The 16591-nt window shown below is 40.2% G+C and overlaps 1 protein-coding gene across 1 annotated transcript in view; it reads right to left on the bottom strand.

The window, feature by feature from the left end:
* The window catches only part of adamts7 (a disintegrin-like and metallopeptidase (reprolysin type) with thrombospondin type 1 motif, 7), a gene marked incomplete at its 3' end in the record, with an annotated part of 95875 nt that overhangs the window by 39661 nt on the left and 39623 nt on the right, over positions 1 to 16591 (bottom strand). Inside the window, exons 9-11 of the mRNA XM_083993075.1 lie at positions 10512 to 10656; positions 2101 to 2193; positions 594 to 739 (exon numbers count right to left, since the gene is read on the bottom strand). Coding sequence (XP_083849201.1) covers positions 594 to 739; positions 2101 to 2193; positions 10512 to 10656 — 384 coding nt within the window. The remainder of the gene's footprint in view (positions 1 to 593; positions 740 to 2100; positions 2194 to 10511; positions 10657 to 16591) is intronic.

The following is a 16591-nucleotide window of genomic DNA, read 5'->3' as shown; positions in this document are numbered from 1 at the left end:
GGACAACTTTGTAGAGCCAGACAGAGACTGGACTGTAAAAGTTAGAACAAACATCAACATTTGAGAACAATATAAATAAGTGCCTTGCAAAGCAACACAAATCTGGTTTCCTTCATTCAGCTGTGCCTTAATACACTGTATACATAAGTCCAACCAAAAGCTGCAATTTACTGCAATTTTTGCAAAGATCTGTCTTGACATCCAGTTTGAGCTGAAACTGTTTTGACAACGGGGTATGAAAATGTGTGAATATAGTTACCTGTCAATGCTCCTTTCATTTCCTATACATCAATAAAACACCTGCTCATGTATATGTCCATGTGTGTTCATGTCCATGTTCACACAAAGAGACTGCATTACACATGACAGGCTCTCACTAAGTATTTTCTTTCACCTACGACTCCTCAGCTGAGATGTCATGTTATGTTTATCAGATTGATAAATACTTAAACGACGTTTAGGTGTTTTCTTCACTATATAATGTATGTACATTTTATGAACTCTGCCTTATTCTTCACATGTAAATAACAAGAGTTAAAAACCAGTGAACCTGACAGCATTTAATGTGAAGCATTCACGTCTGAAACACTTACACTGGGTTATCACAGTCTCTGTGGGCGCTCTGGACACCAGCTCCACATGTCCGTGAACAGGCCGACCACTCACTCCAGGATGCCCAGCCACCTTTCACACTCTCAGGATAGAATCCGAATGCTACACACTCCCCACTGAAACACCACTGGCAAAAAAACACAACAAAACAAAAACAAAGAATAAGTACAAATCAAAGCTTTGCAAACTTGTACCACTGCATTCTGAATGAGAGCTGAGAAGATACTGATCAAGTTTTGTCAGGTCTTTTTCATCTGAACACAGCACTGATGTGTAATTCTACAGTGTTTTATATCCAATGCAGCTGTCAGTGGTTTTTATCTGTTATCATAGTAATACTAATGCACACACTTTAGTACAGTGGTTCCCAACCTTTTTTGGCTTGTGACCCCATTTTGACATCCCAAATTTCTGGCGACCCTGCGATCATGTGCAGTCACGTGATCGCGGCCGTCAATCAAGATGCGCCAGCTCAGATATTTTTATATGCTTCATTTTATTTGAACTCGATTAATATTCGAGAAAGTGAAAGCATAGAATACAATTGTTTAAGATTGTGTGGTGTTTTTAATCATAATTTTAAAAATAATAATAATTGTTTAAAAAAAAAAAAAATGATCAGTAATTTTTTTTTATCAATTACTAGACATTTCTGGCGACCCCAAGGTTGAAAAACACTGCTTTAGTACTGTATATCAACTTTCAGGGAAAACAACAAAATGACTATTGCTTAGACTAGAGCAAAGCAGAGCCAGAGTGTGACTTCTGGATTAGGACTATCATGTACTACAACTTTACATGCTTATAGTAACTATTGCCTCTCCATAAAGAAAACAACATAAAGCAAAGTGGTTATTGGTGAAGCTTCTGCTTTCTAGATCATTATCTCTTAGTGTTATTTACCATTAAATTAAAGGGCATTGTTAAAGTCATGTTTCCCAGAGAAACTGTTAAAAGTAAAAAATTGCAATAAAAACTTAAAGGCATAGTTCAACATTTTGGCAAATTGGCCCATTGCTATAATCCCTATAGTCATAGCAGTAGGTTTGTTACCTTTAATTGTCGGTGCAAGCTGTTTTTAGAACGGCGGAGCAGAGCCGTGAGCTGCTCAGAGCTGCGCTACGGAGGCTAATGGGATTTCTTGGTTTCCCTCATCAAACTCATCAAATACACAATCCAACAACTCCAAAACGCTCTGGTGGACAAGTTGTGACCTGCACATTCACCACACTATGAGATAATAACGGAACGTTAATTCATGCAAAACCGCTGATGCGTTCCCGCCGGGGGCAGTTTTTTGGCAAGCAATCTCGAGGTAACACTCAACACAATGGGCCAATTTGCTGCAAAGTTGAACTATCCCTTTAAGTCTTTCTGTTGAGAAATCAAAGACTGACAGCTGTCGACATCAAAATCGATGTTCTCAGTCAGCAGCACAATCCCCATCTCTCACTGCTCTCATGGACGTTACATGGACATGTACAGTACCTTGCCCTCGCCACAGCTGGTTCCATCCGCAGCTCCGTCCAGCTTGGAGTGGCAGGTTGTTCCCACCGTGCACCACAGAGTGCTGCACACGTTCTAGCAAAGCAAAGAGAGATTCATGTATTACTGTTTGCCTTTCCAAACATCTTGTTTACCGTACATTTATTTTTGCAGGGATTTCTAAGCATGAAAATGTTTGGAGGCTTTTTCCCACTTAGCCGTCCAGTAATTGGGCTTAAATGCTGCATTTGAACCCTGAATCAAATGAAAACATGCACTTTGAGTAACCTAATGTACAACTGGAGGATTACCTTGTTTTTATATTTGGTGTTAAAAATAGCAGCATTTGGTGCTTTCTGATCATTATAATTATTATAGCTGCTGGTAACAAATGTAGTTCATGGATTTACAGGTTGTATTTGCCTAATCTCTTGTCTGAGTTAAAGGCTTTTTCCTCAACCAGGTACAGTATTTATATATGAATAAATTGGCTGAATCCACAAAGTTCACCGGAGACTGGAGAAGAAAAAGCCATTAATATTGATGGATAACAACACACCCCATAGGTGTTCAGTAAAGAATTACAAACAGGAGTTATCAGCAAGGACTGATGACATCCCTGCCTCCTGAAAAACAGTCACTGTATCAGTGACCTGAGGTCTTGGTGGCATGAGTTCAGGTCTCAGCTTCCCTCCAAGTATCCAGGAGCTGTTGGATGTCTTGTCTGCATCGTGCTCTATGTTTAAAATGTGCATTTAAAATGTACCATCTGGACTGAAAAGGCAGCAGTGCCTGGAAGTAAAACAAAACCCTCCTAGTAGCAACTCCACAGCTCATTACCCGACACATTGTGTGTTTGATCTGTAGGAAAACCAGTGTAAAAGCCACATGCTGTGATCCTGTCGTCAGGCAGCCAGATAAACCCCATAAACACATCATGTTGCCTCTGTATTCAGGGGATTAAAACTGTAGCATAGATGTGTTAATTAGTGAGCTTTAGAGGTGCTGGTAGGCAGATAGACCTACTGTTTCACCCTATAGGCAAGAATATTCTTCAACTATCCCTATGATCTTATACTCCAATGTTCAAATAAACTCATATTTTTGTCTTTTTTTCCCCCATAGGTTCCTGATCCTGCCAGTCCACAACTGTCACATAAAACAACCCCTCAAACTTTTTATAAAAGTGTCTATGCACATATACAGCATAAAGAAGTCAGACGGAACTATTTGGACCATGCTGTGTGTTTCTGTATTTGCTTGTGGTTTTTTTCCCCCTTTGAATTTGTTTTCTTTAAAGGGATAGTTCAACATTTTGGCAAATTGGCCCATTGCCATAATCGCTATAGTCATAGCAGTAGGTTTGTTACCTTTAATTGTCGGTGTAAGCTATTTTTAGAACGGCGGAGCAGAGCGGCAGGCTGCTCAGGCCTATGCTATGGAGGCTAAGGGAATTTCTTGGTTTCCCTCATCAAACTCATCAAATACACAACCCAACAACTCAAAAATGCTGTCGTGGACAAGTTGTGAGCTGCACATTCACCACGCTATGAGATAATAACGGAACGTTACGAGACAGAGTTGTTTTAGAGGGAAATTCATGCAAAATCACTGATGTGCGTTGCGTTCAGGTACAGTTTTTCAGCAAGCACTCTGTATTTACCCTGTATTTACCTCGAAAATGTCTCCGTTTCGTAATGTTCCATTATTATATCATAGCGTGGTGATTGTGCAGGTCACAACTTGTCCACAAAAGCGTTTTGGAGTTTTGGGATTTTGTATTTGATGAGTTTGATGAGGGAAACCAAGAAATTCCTTTAGCCTCCATAGCATAGCTCTGAGCAGCTCGCAGCTCTGCTCCGCCGTTCTAAAAATAGCTTGCACCGACAAATAAAGTTAAAGCAGAAGTGAGTGATCCGGTCGTTTTCGCTAATGCTGCGTTCCAGGCAGGCTTTTGAAATCGTAAATTACAGCTTCAAGTCACAACTTACGACTTTGTAGCGTTCCAGGCAACCCACTCGTGTTTTTCCGACCTGTTTTACCGGTGAAAGTCACTATAACGGCCACTCGTAACTTCCGACCGGTGAACTCGTACCAGATCGAACTGGTACCACTTCACGGTCGGAAAAATACGAGTTTCCTTGAACGCACCATAACAGTCCTCGTCGCTACGTCACCACATTCACGGCGTTCCTTGGCTGCACACACAGCCCTGCATGCCGTTCTCTCTCCTCATTGGATAAAAACTGTAGGATACGATAAATGTTTTCTCTTCGGCTCAGAGCAGAGCAGAGGGACTGAGAGACCCGTGTTTCAGTCCAAACACTCTATGTAAGTGATTGCTGTCGGAAGATAGAACTATTTAAGACTTATATTAACACAAATATATCACTCACTTCTGCTTTAACGAACCTACTGCTATGACTATAGCAATTATGGCAATGGGCCAATTTGCCAAAATGTTGAACTATCCCTTTAACTGCACTGCGCTGAGCTTGTAGGGCTCTCACTGTAGAAAGTGATTATCAGCTCAGTGAGAATGTAAAAGGAACTTTCTCCGACAACAGACTGACCTGCAGCACGGGAGAAAAAACAATATGGAGATGTTTATTTTCTACAATGGTAAAAAAAAAAAATCTGTGCAGACTGATAACACCTAAAGGTCAAATGTGCTGTTTATCAAGGAGTTCACGGCTGATTGGTGCAATTGTCTCGGCTGTTCCTGCTGCTGTTGCTTGACATTTTGTGATGAATGCGTGGAGGACATTTCATTTTACACTGTGGCTAAAATAGTCATACGATCTGATGATTTTTAGGAATGTAAATTATTTCAGCTTTTCAATTTTCAAATGAAATAGACTGAGCTGCTTTTTTATAATAATATGGGATTGCTAACACGAAGCGAAAGATGAGAAAGATATAGATAGATAAGGGATTTTCAGGGCAGAGATTAAGTTAGACATCTAAAAAAAAAAAAAAGTCATCATGAGGAAGAAGAGGAAGAATCTTTTCAGAAGCAACAGAACAATCACTAAGTTAGCCAGCGCTGCCAGGAGATTTGTCCTGACATCCTTCTTTGGTTCTGTCTCATGAGAAAATAAACAAATCAATATAGAAACCATCCCAAATCCCAAGCTTGTCCATGTATTGAGCAATTTATGTAATCCCCTCCGCCAAGAGCACAACACAATCAGATGTGCTGCTGACTCTTTCTACAATTTTGTCAAACCACAGCCCTTCGCACTGCAGACATCCAGAGGGCTTTTCTACAAAGCTATTGTCAGTGGAACCTCATCCACAACTGTAGTCTCTGACTTTAGCCAGTAAACAAATCCATGCTGCCTGGACAGAGAAAAGACTTCATTTTGACAGGTCTTCTGTTGCTTTAACGCAGCAGTATATCTGTTAAATGGAGACAAAGAGCAAGGTCATGTTTTACAGTGAAAAGGTCGGGATTTGGTGGTTCCCATGACACTGGATAAACACTATTGACCTCTGTAGGTGTTAGACAGAACCAGACACCTTTAGATTTACAGCTTAATGAGCCAGTATATCAAACAACACCGGACTGCTGATCAGAAAGGCAACAATTTGTGGGGGATGGATGTGGCTTAGCTGTGAGGCAGTGGATCTGGGTTTGATTCTTCATTTCTGAGTGGATTGTTATGAGCTCTGTGTGTCTGTGAGGGTTCTTGTGTTCTCCAGCTTCCTCTCACAGTCCAAACATGCCCATAGGCGTGAATGTGAATGTGAATGTGTGAGGTTGTTTGTTTCTGTATATCAGCTCTGTGACAGACTGCAGACCTGGCCAGGGTGTACAACAGCACCAGGACTGGCTCCAGCCCCCTACAACCCTGCATGGGGAGGGAGGGAGGGAGGGATGGAGGGATGGATGGTCAACCCCTGTGGTTCAGTTGAAAATGTTTGGAATGATCAACTCTCCACATAAGATTAATGACCCAGAGGTTTTTGCAACAAAAAGTAAATTAAATCCAACTGATTGCAAAGTAAACGTGTTAATGTGTTGATTTGTTCAGAGAGCTACTGTAACAAAGGAAAAATTCACTTTAATGGCAGAGGTGCATTCTGGTGGATTTCCACTTTTTCTTTGTAAATACAGAATCTCTGAGTTCAGGCCTTTTGATTCAGACTTTTTCCTTTTCCAGTTTCATGGTGAAATACTGTTATTAAAAACAGCATCAAACCAGTCACGCACATTTCCTCAGGGCTGTGAGCCATTTCATGCTGGTTCAATTCCAGAGTCCTGGTTTGTGCCTTTTGGGATTATGGTAATCGATACCGAAGTCAAACTTTCTTTCCTTTTATTTTGGAACAAAGTCAAAAATTCTAAAACTTTAAGATTCTAAACTTTAAAAAAAAAAAGAGATAAACTTTGAGTCAACAGCTAATGCACGGTTATATGATGAAGAAAAGACTGATGTTCCTTTGCAGATGTTTAATATGCTGAGTGAATGACTTTGAGGCAGTGAGACTGTGTTTTCCTCATCATGTGCTGCTCTACTGGCCCACACATGATGACCCACCCTCTATTACTATGAATGAAATAACATGCAGCAAATGGGATTCGTGCCAAGCAAAAGAAGTGCATGTATCATATGACTGTACTGTATAATGCTCCCTGGTTTCACGTAGGCAGGAGGCTGCTCGCTGCTTCAGGGACACACAAAAACAAGACACAACATGAAAACTTGCCAACATGGTACAGTACAGTACCTTAGACCACAATCACTCTCTTTATACTACACTGCCCATTCAAACAAAAAAGTCACACACTCTAATATTTCGTTGAGCCGCCTTTAGCTTTGTTTTCAGCATGCATTCACTGTGGCATCGTTTCAATAAGCTTCTGCAATACAACATTTACGTATTTCTGTCCAGAGTTGGATTCATTTTTCAAAGATTCTCAATAGGGTTAAAGGAGTCATCACCTGGTTTTTTACGTATCCAGTCCCTCTTAAATTGCTTTGAATCAATTCGTAAAACTTATTGGAAACATTAAAAAAAAAAATCAAACATAGAGCTTGTTCTGACACTTTTTCATACGGCAACTTTCTCTCGTGAGAGTAAGCGCGAGGTTTTGACTGGTCTGGATGTTCATTGTATTAATATGTAATGAGGCGCACATTGATTGGACGCAGGAAGGACAGAGCCGGAATGGTGGCTGGCCCAGTGGGCTACATGCAGGCTGTATTGGAAACCGCATACTATGCTGCTCTCTGTCGTGTACCGTAACCATGTTATATAACTTCATAAAATAAAACAAAATTTAATCGGTTCATTGTAAAACATGTATTTATTGATGCAAATGTGGTGATTTCTGTATGTAGGCTACAGAGCCCCGGTGCGTGCAGGGCTGCTACTGCTCTGTGTGAAGCTTCACTTTTCATTCAAACAAAACTAATACGACTGCCACAATTGTTAGATTTCATCAATGAGACCAACATTTATCTCCTAAAAAGAATTTAACCAGTCGGCGGTAAACCTCTACAAACCTGCGGGTAAGTTAATTAACGACCGTTTCCTCCGGCGGCATGGCAACGTAGTTTGACCGGTTGACGAGCGCTGCAGGCGGGTTGTTGACGAGTCACTCTCTGCTCCTCTGCCTCGCTGGAGCTTCACTTCTCCCAACGCGAAGCAAACTTCTAAACAGCCGTCATTTGGATAAACTAACCGCACATTGGGGATCTAAACCCTGACTTTCTCGCATGAAAAATGATTAAAAGTGACGAAATAACAGCGCTACAGTGGGAAATAAAACAATAACTAATGGTGACGCGGCGGAAGTCGGGGTGGTGGAAGAGAGGTGTGTTTATGAAAGCAGTCTCCACGGTGACGTCAATATAGGAGTAGAGCGGTGTGCAGCCTCATGAACTACTCTGGCTTAAAGAAAGAGCCCAAACCAAAAAACTCCACTTTCAAATCCCAGATTTTCAGGCAGGTTTCCACTGAGGTCCAACACCAGTACACATGTTTTAACAAGGAAAAATGTGATTTCCGGGTGATGACTCCTTTAAGGTCTGGACTCTGTGGTCAGATTGGACCACATTTCTTCCTTGAAGATGATGGTTCCTCACTCTCCTTCCAGGTTTTAATAATGCGTTGGACAGTTCTTAACCCAATTTTAGTAGCTTCAGCAATCTCCTTAGATGTTTTATTTGCTTGATGCCATTAATTTGACCCTTCAGAAACAGATTATCTTCTCCACAACCACAGGATGTGTCTTCTGACATGAGACTACAAAGTTGAAACAGCTGAAACCTAATCATCCATGCAGTAATTATCCAATGGGAAGCTCTCACCTATCAGCTTAGTTAAATCCAAGTGGTGACTTTGGACAGGCAGTGTAAATGACAATGACAGTGACTTTTACTTGGAATGTGTGGATTTTCAAAGCTGCAGGCTGTTGGTGTTGGTGATCTGGAAGAATCCCAGCGTTGTTGTTCTTTCCTGTGTGTGCATGTAAAACCTGCACATGTGGTAACAAATTGTATTTATGACACTATGTTGTTACACTGCTGAGGGAAAAATGTGCGTGTGTGGTCTCCTCCTGTTCAACCTTTTGCTTCTCCTGTTGCTATGGGCTGATTCACCGTATATAAATTATTTATATCCAACCCCCCCAGTCACAATACACAACAGACTTTTAAAGGCACACAGTTCTGACAGCACAGAGGATTTAAATGGGGGATGAAATTTGCCGCGCTCAATCGTCTACATGTAGTTAATGAGTCAATTCCTGTCAAAACCCGCGTCAAAAAGTGTGTGCATCGATTCAACACTTCAAACATGTTAAGCCGACATGATTCCTCAGCAGCAAGCTTGAATACTGAGCCGTGTTAATCATCCCCTTGTTAATCTTCCCAGTCACTGTACAGTAATTGCCTCATGCTCTGTGTGACTCATGTTACCACCATCAGCTCCACAATCAATGTGCTTATGTGATGAGTTTAAACCCCACTCATGTCATAATGCTGGGACAGATGACTGGCCCCCGCTGAGGTGCTAACAATATGCCAACAAAATGAAACCGCTGGGATGTTGGGCGACAGTAAACTCTGCTTCAGAAACATTTCACAATCCAACATTCAGGCCAACTTCACACAGGGAGACAGGATATCAACCTCTCTTCCTTCACTCATCACTGTTTACATCACTTGTCGTGTGAAAAAACAAATGCAGCAATATGAATGTCTTCCTGTTTGAAGATTTGCCCGTTATCCTCCTACTTAAAAGACACAGTGTCCCTGTCTCTCCATGACGACAGGCCCTTGACTCAGCCTGACACTTGGATTCCTTTAGATCAGTGTAAATGTTAAAGCAGAAGTAAGGTGAATGTTTGTGTCAATATAAGTCTTAAATAGTTGTATCTTCCGACAGCAATCACTTCTATAGAGTGTTTGGTCTGAAACACGGGTCTGTCAGTCACTCTGCTCTGCTCTGAGCCGAGGAGAAAACTTTCCTTGTATCCTACAACCTTTATCCAATGAGGAGAGAGAACGGCAAGGGATGCGCGTGAATGTGGTGACGTAGGGATGAGGACCAATAGATCCATGACAAGGGCGGGGACTGCTAACTCCATCAGCTGACAGGAAGTTAGCCAAAACCACCGGATCACTTACTTCTGCTTTAACAACTTAAATAGGTCTGCTGTCTGCTGTACCTTTTCTTCAGGTTTTTACTTTTTAAAACACTTCGCTTGTCTCATTGCTTGACAAAAATGTTATGATGACAACAATTCTCTATGTATGTGTGTGTTTTTCTTCTATTTTATACAATGTATTACTCCCAATGTTTTGCCTGTTGTAATGGTGCAATAAAGGACAGCACTGGATGGTGGGATTTTAATTGAAGTAAAAAACAAGACTCTAATGCATGGATCTTTGTGATGGTCGTACACTGGCTTCACAAAATGTCAATTCACTTCTTGTACACTGTGCAGATCTTATTTTGTTGTAAACAATACAATTCTAAGTAAATAAAATAACCCTTTTTTTCTAATCAATCTACGGTTAATAACCCATGACAATAAACAAACCCAAGTGTGATGCTGCCATAGTAGTTCACTATAGAAAAACATCCTTCTAATGGCCTTGCTCTGTGCTATGCCTCGCCATAGTTCTATACATTATTGTATGAACTGTCTTGTGTTGTATGCTTGCACCAATGCATTGAAGACATTAACTGTGACGGAGGATGTGGGGATGAAAAAAAAACACACCGTGACTGATGCAAACAGAAGCCGTAGTAGGGACTGTTGTGTGTGTGTGTGTGACAAGAGTGAAGAAGAGCAGGAGGAAGGAGAATACAAGAAACCCCCCATTCTTTACAGTACATGCAACCTTGCAATGGCTTTGTTCTGAATGTATGATGCGTTTGTAGTTGTAGAGTCTTACGTCCATGTCGTCACACAGCAGGGAGCTGGATCCATACTGCAGCCGACACTGATGGGCAGCGTTGTACAGAACCCCAGGGAGCAGCGAGTTCACAGACAGCTGGTCTTTCACCGGGGCATCGTCAAGGCACCAGCCCCAACCACGACTGTGAGGAGAAAAGAAAACAGAGCCAATGATAATATAAAGGTCCCTTTGTTATGTACTTTGTTATGTACTGTATATATATATAGGCTATACAGCTCTGGAAAAAATTAAGAGACCACTTTAAAATTATCTGTTCCTCTAGTTTTACTATTCATAGGTATGTGTTTGAGTAAAATGAACACTTTTGTTTCATTCTATAAACTACTGACAAAATTTCTCCCAAATTGGAAATAAAAATATTGTCATTTAGAGCAGTTATTTGCAGAAAATGGCAACAGGTCAAAATAACAAAAAAAATCTGGTGTTTTCAGACCTTGTACTGTATAATGCAAAGAAAACAAGTTCATATTCATTTTAAAACAACACAACACTACTTTTTAAACTTAGGAAGAGTTTAGAAATCAACAATGGTGGAATAATCAAAAAATTTTAATCGCAGCAGTGTTTTTTTAAAAATGTATTTATAATCTTTCTTCCTCATTAAATATGATTTGATTCAGGTGATCATTTTTTTTATTATATGTACAGCTTTTAGGAAGACTATGGTACATTAATTATTCCTGAATATAAAGCCAGTTTTTTTGCAGTATTGATTCAATACCCCACATGTTGCGTTGTTTTACTTGGAATAAATGGTAGAATGAATGTAACAATCCCCATTAAAAGACAATCCATGAAGCAACGACACAGTAAGAATCTTGTCAACCCTCATTTAGCACTGCTTTCATGTATTAGCCTTTGCCTTTGTTCCAGTTCTGCATATTCATCAACAAAAAATATGAAAAAAAAAAAACTGAACAATGCAGGTACATGTATGTACACATGTGTACACATGCCAGGGGATGCAGGTCACATTCCTGCCAACACAGGTGGAGTCCTATAGGCAGCTGCTGTCAGGTCAACACAAAGATGTATTTATAGTGACCATTTCAAAACTATTAATGCTGACCAGAGTGATGAGATTAAAGATAAAAAGGCAAAAGGGCATAAATATGAAGATTCAAATATAAGTAAATAAAAAAACACACAAATTCAACTGACTCTCTGCATTTATGATTTGTCGATGTAGACCTGCCATTCAAACTCAAATATGACTGGAACTAGGTCATTTATAGCAATGTGGCTGGATTGATGGGGCACTCAAATTAAAGGTCACATTTCAAACTTTGGGAAGCCATCATCTATATAGTGTGACAGAGCACCAGTGTATACCTGGGTTTTACTATTCAGATCATGCCTTATACTCCCTCAGTCAATTTGGGTAAAGTTGTAAATCTCCTTTCAAATACGTATGCACAGGATTGTCACAAACACATACTCAAAGTGTGGCGCCTTTATCTAGGAAACCATTTCACATGCTCTTCCTCCCACTACTTTACATTCAACACAAAAAAATGAATCTTTGAATCTCTTACATCGTGCAATTACCAAGGTGAATGTATTCAGAGAACGTTTGATCATAATGAAGTCTTCCAGGAAAATGAATAATGTGAATTGCAGTGTCGTATTAACAGATACATCAGCTATAATGAAAAAGATAAGTGGACTCAAACTTCAATAAAGCACATGATTGGTGAAAAGCGTAACCTTTAGAAAATATATTGCATTGTAGCGTAAATTCACTTTCCTGTTCATTCTTTTGTCCATCTATGACATTTGGAAAATACTGTTATTCTGATTATAATAAACACTTTATCAGCAAATCTGCCAGCGGACCTGCTACACCAACATCTGCCAACGCCTTGTGTCTGCCTGGGCTTTTAACTGTAATCTGTATGTAGCCTATACACAATATTTATGATGACTGACATACAGTACACTTAAAAAGGTCGAAAGACAGAAAATATTCATCTTGTGTCTTTCGATTCCCTAATACACAGGATAAAGAGCCATGGAGCAGCTGACAGGCTCTACTTTGAGCCAGGACCCCCTTGCAAAAGAGATTCTGAATCTCAATGGGATTATTCCTGGTTAAATAAAGGTTAAATAAAAAAAAAAATAAAAAAAAATGCTGTTGTCATACTGAATGTTCACGATAACACAACTGTACAGTATGTCAGTAGCTTAACTATGCTAAGTAAAAACACAAATTAATTTCAGATATTTATTAAAAACAAATCACACACACACAACCCATACATTCATAAATAAAAAGTAATCTTCTCCATAAATGTCATTGTTTTTGCTGCAGTGTTTGTTAACATCTTCAGAAACAATCATGTTCAATTAAAATCAGGCTACATTAAAAATATCTGTTTAATTAAAATGTGCAGATTGACGTATTAAGAGTGAATATGATTAAAAGCAATTTCATTTTCACCGACCTCTCTGCTCCATTGTTTTGATGTACATCCACTTCCTGTGTGCTTTTAATTTAAAGATACTCTTTTGGAATGTTAAAGAGTTAAAGCAAACACACTTTGAGATATTGAACTGCTTGGAAACATGTGCACAATTGAACCTTAGTCTGTGATTCAAATGAATATAGAGAGAACACCTTTTTTCTGCTCAACTGATCCTGAGTGGCTTTTTCTTCTTGCCTCAGGACAGGTGTTGTTGGGTTCTCTTTGATCATTGTCTTTCTTTTCGTTGTTGTTTTTAGCCTCTGTGAGGCATTTTGTGTTGCTTTTAGCATAAAGCCATAGAAGCTGCAATCAAATCAACAGTCTGTACCTTGCACAGTGCGTGTATCCGTCCATTAGCCCTGCAGCGTACCCTGAGCCACCCTGAACAGGTTTATGCCTCTGTGTCACGTCTTTCATGCCCACATTCACACTTTTAGAATTACCAATTAACCTAATACACCTGAATGCATGGAGTGGAGCTGAGTGGTATGAGAAAAAAAAACCTTGAGTCACACAAATAACATTTGAATTTGCGTTTTTGCAAATGTTTTTCTGAAAAAAAAAAAAAAAGTTTCTTTTTTTTCTTCCTTTTTTCCTTTTTGACGCCAGTTCTCATCAGCAATTGTTACATTAAAATGAGTAGGCTACTTGGCATCCTGGAAACCTGCCTGATTTGGGAGTTATGCAGTGTTTGTTTGCCATTACTTTCATTATTTCCACTACGATCGCCGTCAACATCATCAATAATTCACTATGAAATCTTTTAATGTTCTTTTAAGGTTTTTATTCTGTTTTTACTTGTGTCATTCTGTATCTTGCTTGTGTCATTATGTATCTGTTTGTTGTTTGTTTTAGGTTATGCTAAACTGTGTTTTTATGTTTCTTTTATGCCCACGTACAGTATGCACACGTAGAATTTCCACTGCTATGTGCAGGGGACAATAAAGGTTTTCTGAATCTGAATCTGAATGCTTCGATTTTGACCGATTTTATGTCCAGGAATATTTGACTATCAAAATATGATAATTGGGACAGCCCTGCAAATTTCCTTAGTTTGATGAGGCAGATTTAGCGATAAAAACAACAAAATATCAAAATAAGAACAGCTTCATTCTCTGTGCTCACATACTGTATCCAATTCTCCAGTAAAGCGGTACAGGGCTGAGTCCAGGCAGATTAATACAACACTGTTGTTTACAGCGGATCCAAAACTGTTTTCATCTCATCCATGTCTTATTTTGCACACTGGCATCCAGGCGATCCAGAGACACACTAGGTTCTGATCTTGTTGTTGAATCTCAAAATATCACTGCTGGGACTGGTGAGTGTGAATCATGACAGTGAGCTGAGAGATGTAAAAACGCTCCATGTAACTGAGCGGAGCTGCAGTCGGATCATTCTTCACCTGTTTGTGTGCGGCTCCATCTCCAACATGGATTCTGTCAGTTTCTGTCGAAAATTATTTACCCTCAACATTTCGATATGTCAGATTTAAAGACATGGAGTCTGACTGTTTGGCATTTAACAAGGAAATCATTAATGTAAGATGACCTCACATTGACTAATGAACAACAGCAATTAAAATGTTCTCCATGAGCGCTTCTGGGCTGAAAAGCAGCCCAGAGGGCCATGAGGGTCTTTGTCAAGTCCAGCTTTCCTGGAAATGTTTATGCCAATTATTGCACTCTTTGTTGAAGTTAACAGTGATTAATATTCATATAGATCAGAACCAAATATGCTACATTATGTGTGAAATATCTCAGTCTCCATGGCCTTTCTGGAAATTCTCCTCTGGACATCAAAGAGTGGCTCTCTTCAGTCGACCATCTCTGTGATAATATCTAAACCACTCAGCTTAGCGTGACCTTCTACATTCCACATAAAATGACACCTACGGACCGAAGCTCTGAAGCAGCGCGAGCAGAAGAGGCTCACAGGGCATCTACAGCCTCACACAGTAGAATAGAGGCCTTGTCCTGTTGTCAGAGAGAGAGAGATAAAACAGAGAAAATGGGGGAAAATGCTGGCATTTCTAGAAATGAGATGGGAGGGCAACTATCACCGGTCAAGTCTCATGTGTGGATAATGATCAGTGTGGTGTGGTTGGAGTGGGCCGCTAGTTGTGGGGGTTAAAGGACTGAGATACTGAGGGAGAAGAAGAGGAGGGAGGGGGAGGGGGAGGGGGAGGGGCGGTTTTCTTGTTTTGCTGGCTCAGTCACCAATGATGAGCTGGTCTTTTTATTCATGAAGACTGTTGCTTTTCACCATAATGTAGGATAACTCATTCTGGATCATGAACAAATTAACTTAGTGTTGTCCGTGGTGTCTCAGACCGCTGTGCTCTGTCAACAATTACTTTCTACTGTCATTTCCACTCTGTCAAAATGTCCACTCAGCATGAGACTTATTAGCAGCAATAAACTTTTACCTGCATCAGGAAACAAGAGCAAAGTGCTACACTCATGTTGAGCACTACACATGAAGCAGCTGAGGTCACTCTGACTGTTAATACACTGTTGACAAGAGGACAGTGCAGTCAGGTGGATTACTGTGACAACACAACCAGGACTTTCCAAAAAACATTCACAGTGTGTCCTACATTAATTCTCCCCAGCTTCATTAACACAGGACACAACCATTAGTATGTAAATATGCTATTACATCACACTCACACAGTAAAACTGCTATTGCAGCATCTGAAGTTGGACAGCAGAGCTACAGAGCTGACAAACACTTTTCACAGTGGGACAAATCTTAACAGTATTCAGTTTGAGTACAGTCTGAAGATGCTCTCTAGCCAGTTTGGTGTCAATTGAGCAAAAATTGTGGGAAGAGATAGGTTTAATACATTTATAGTTTTTGAAAAAAAAGAAACAGAGTGATGGACTTCATAATTTGTAATGAGTTTAAGTGGACAAAGGTTTCAGAAGTATTGGGGCGACATTTTGGTGAAAGTTGCAGAACTGTAGCATGTACCGTTGGTTTGGTTTAAAGTTGTGTTTTTTTTTTTAGTATATTTTTTGGGCTTTTCGTCCTTTAATTGACAGGACAGTTGAGAGAGAGACAGGAAAAGGGAGGCAGAGAGAGGGGGAAGGACACGCAGGGGCCGCTCGACGCGGGATTCGAACCGGGGCTGCGGTGTTGAGGACTACAGCCTCAACACATGGGGGGGGGGGGGGGGGGGGGGTGAGAAGAAGAAGAAGAAGAAGAGGTGGCTTTAGTTTTTCTTTCCCTCTTATCTTGTGCCACAGGTGCAGCTAAATCTTTCTCTCTCAAACATTTCAGTTCATCATACTAGACTTCAAAATACAATCACCAAGTTTCATTAAGCCACAGCTGCACTTGGAGCATCATGCTAAATAAGAACACTGATTGATATATGATAAAAATACAATCCCACAAAATATTGTCCGGGCAATTCCTTTTGGTAAAAAAAAAGAGAAAAGCACATTTATGCAAACACAAAAAAACAGTGACCTTTGTTTGCAAACTCCCACGGGTGTAAATATCGGCCTGTGGCCCTTTTTGTCCAGCCGAGACAAGAAGCCACAATGCTGTCAAGTAGCTCAACACCCACTAAATGAATTCCAG

The sequence above is a fragment of the Trachurus trachurus genome (genome assembly GCF_905171665.1).
Source record: "Trachurus trachurus genome assembly, chromosome: 3".
NCBI lineage: Eukaryota > Metazoa > Chordata > Actinopteri > Carangiformes > Carangidae > Trachurus > Trachurus trachurus.
This window is presented reverse-complemented; position numbering and strand designations above follow the sequence as displayed.